This window comes from Echinops telfairi, unplaced genomic scaffold (assembly GCF_000313985.2).
Source record: "Echinops telfairi isolate 266 unplaced genomic scaffold, ASM31398v2 ScPeMD7_7459;HRSCAF=8497, whole genome shotgun sequence".
Classification (NCBI taxonomy): domain Eukaryota; kingdom Metazoa; phylum Chordata; class Mammalia; order Afrosoricida; family Tenrecidae; genus Echinops; species Echinops telfairi.
Window position 1 is genome coordinate 8874294 of NW_022111359.1, and position 1220 is coordinate 8875513.

The 1220-nt window shown below is 52.9% G+C and overlaps 1 protein-coding gene across 1 annotated transcript in view; it reads left to right on the forward strand.

Annotated features, from left to right (window-relative positions):
• The window catches only part of LOC101661491 (vomeronasal type-2 receptor 116-like), a 23079-nt gene that overhangs the window by 5579 nt on the left and 16280 nt on the right, over positions 1-1220 (forward strand). Inside the window, exon 2 of the mRNA XM_045300074.1 lies at positions 1054-1191. Coding sequence (XP_045156009.1) covers positions 1054-1191 — 138 coding nt within the window. The remainder of the gene's footprint in view (positions 1-1053; positions 1192-1220) is intronic.

The following is a 1220-nucleotide window of genomic DNA, read 5'->3' on the forward strand; positions in this document are numbered from 1 at the left end:
GGAAGGGCAACGGAAAAGAGGAAAATCATCAAGAAGCTAAATGGACAGAATTGCTACAACAACTGGTTCCAACACAGTAACAATGAGGATTGTGCAGGACAGAGCAGGGTTTCTGCTGAAGCCCCATTTTCTTTGTACTAGCTAGCTTCTCTACAAACACGCATAATCCTAAAAGTCCTTAGCTGTTTAAGAATTAATTAAAAGTAAAAACCCCTCTAAACAGCAATCACCAGACTCAAATGGCTTCAGTGATAAATGCTAACATTTAATCATGAAAGGATACCAGTGGTTGAATACCTCTTCTAGATAATAGAAGCACAGCAAATACATCCAAACCAACTTTAAGAGACCAATATTAACCAAATGCTAAAACCAAACACTCTCACTGCCAACTCAGTGACCCTGTAAACCAGGCTAGAACTGCCCTGTGAGTTTCTGAGACAGTAACTGTTTACAGGAATAGAAAGGCGTCTTTCTCCCTCGGAGTGGCTGCTACTTCACACTGCTGACTTTGCAATTAGCAGCCCATCTCTTAACCGCTATACCACCAGGGATCCAAAGCAAAGACATACAATTTGTTTTAAAGCAAAAAAAAACTACAGACCAATATCAGTCATGAACACAGGTCTAAAATTCCTCAAAAATTATATATATCAAGAAATCACATTTAGCGGCTGCCCCTCTGGGCGGCGGGGGCTCTGCCTCTCAGTGCCATTCCCCCCTACCTTCCACCCCACACCCCGCAGCCTTTGGTCAGAGAGGGCGGAGGGAGGCGAGGGAGGCGGGGAGAGAGGAGGGAGGAGAGAGAGGAGGGGACGGGGGAGGGAGAGAGGATGGCAAGAGAAAGGGCGCTGCTTTCATCCCATACTTCCCAGAGCCTGCCTGGAGCACGCACTCATTCTGGGTACTCCTTATTGCCCCAACCCTGCAGCGGCTGGGCTAGGGCAGCGGTAGCCGTAGCCCCAACTCTGTAGCCCCGTCCTTTCTTCCTTGCCCCGCCCGAGCCCTGTCCAGGTCTCCCTCGCGGTCCAGGCCGTCTCCACTCCCTTCTAGGCCCGCCCTTGTCTCTCCCTCCCGCTTCCTGAGTCGCGCCGGCGGCTGCTGCAGTCTGGCCGCGCCGCTGGAGCCCGAGCAGCCGCGGGCCCCTCTGCAGCCCCTGCAGCCCGTGGCGCCGCACCGGAGAGAGCTCAGGTGCCCCAGCCCCGCCTGCGAGAGCGGAC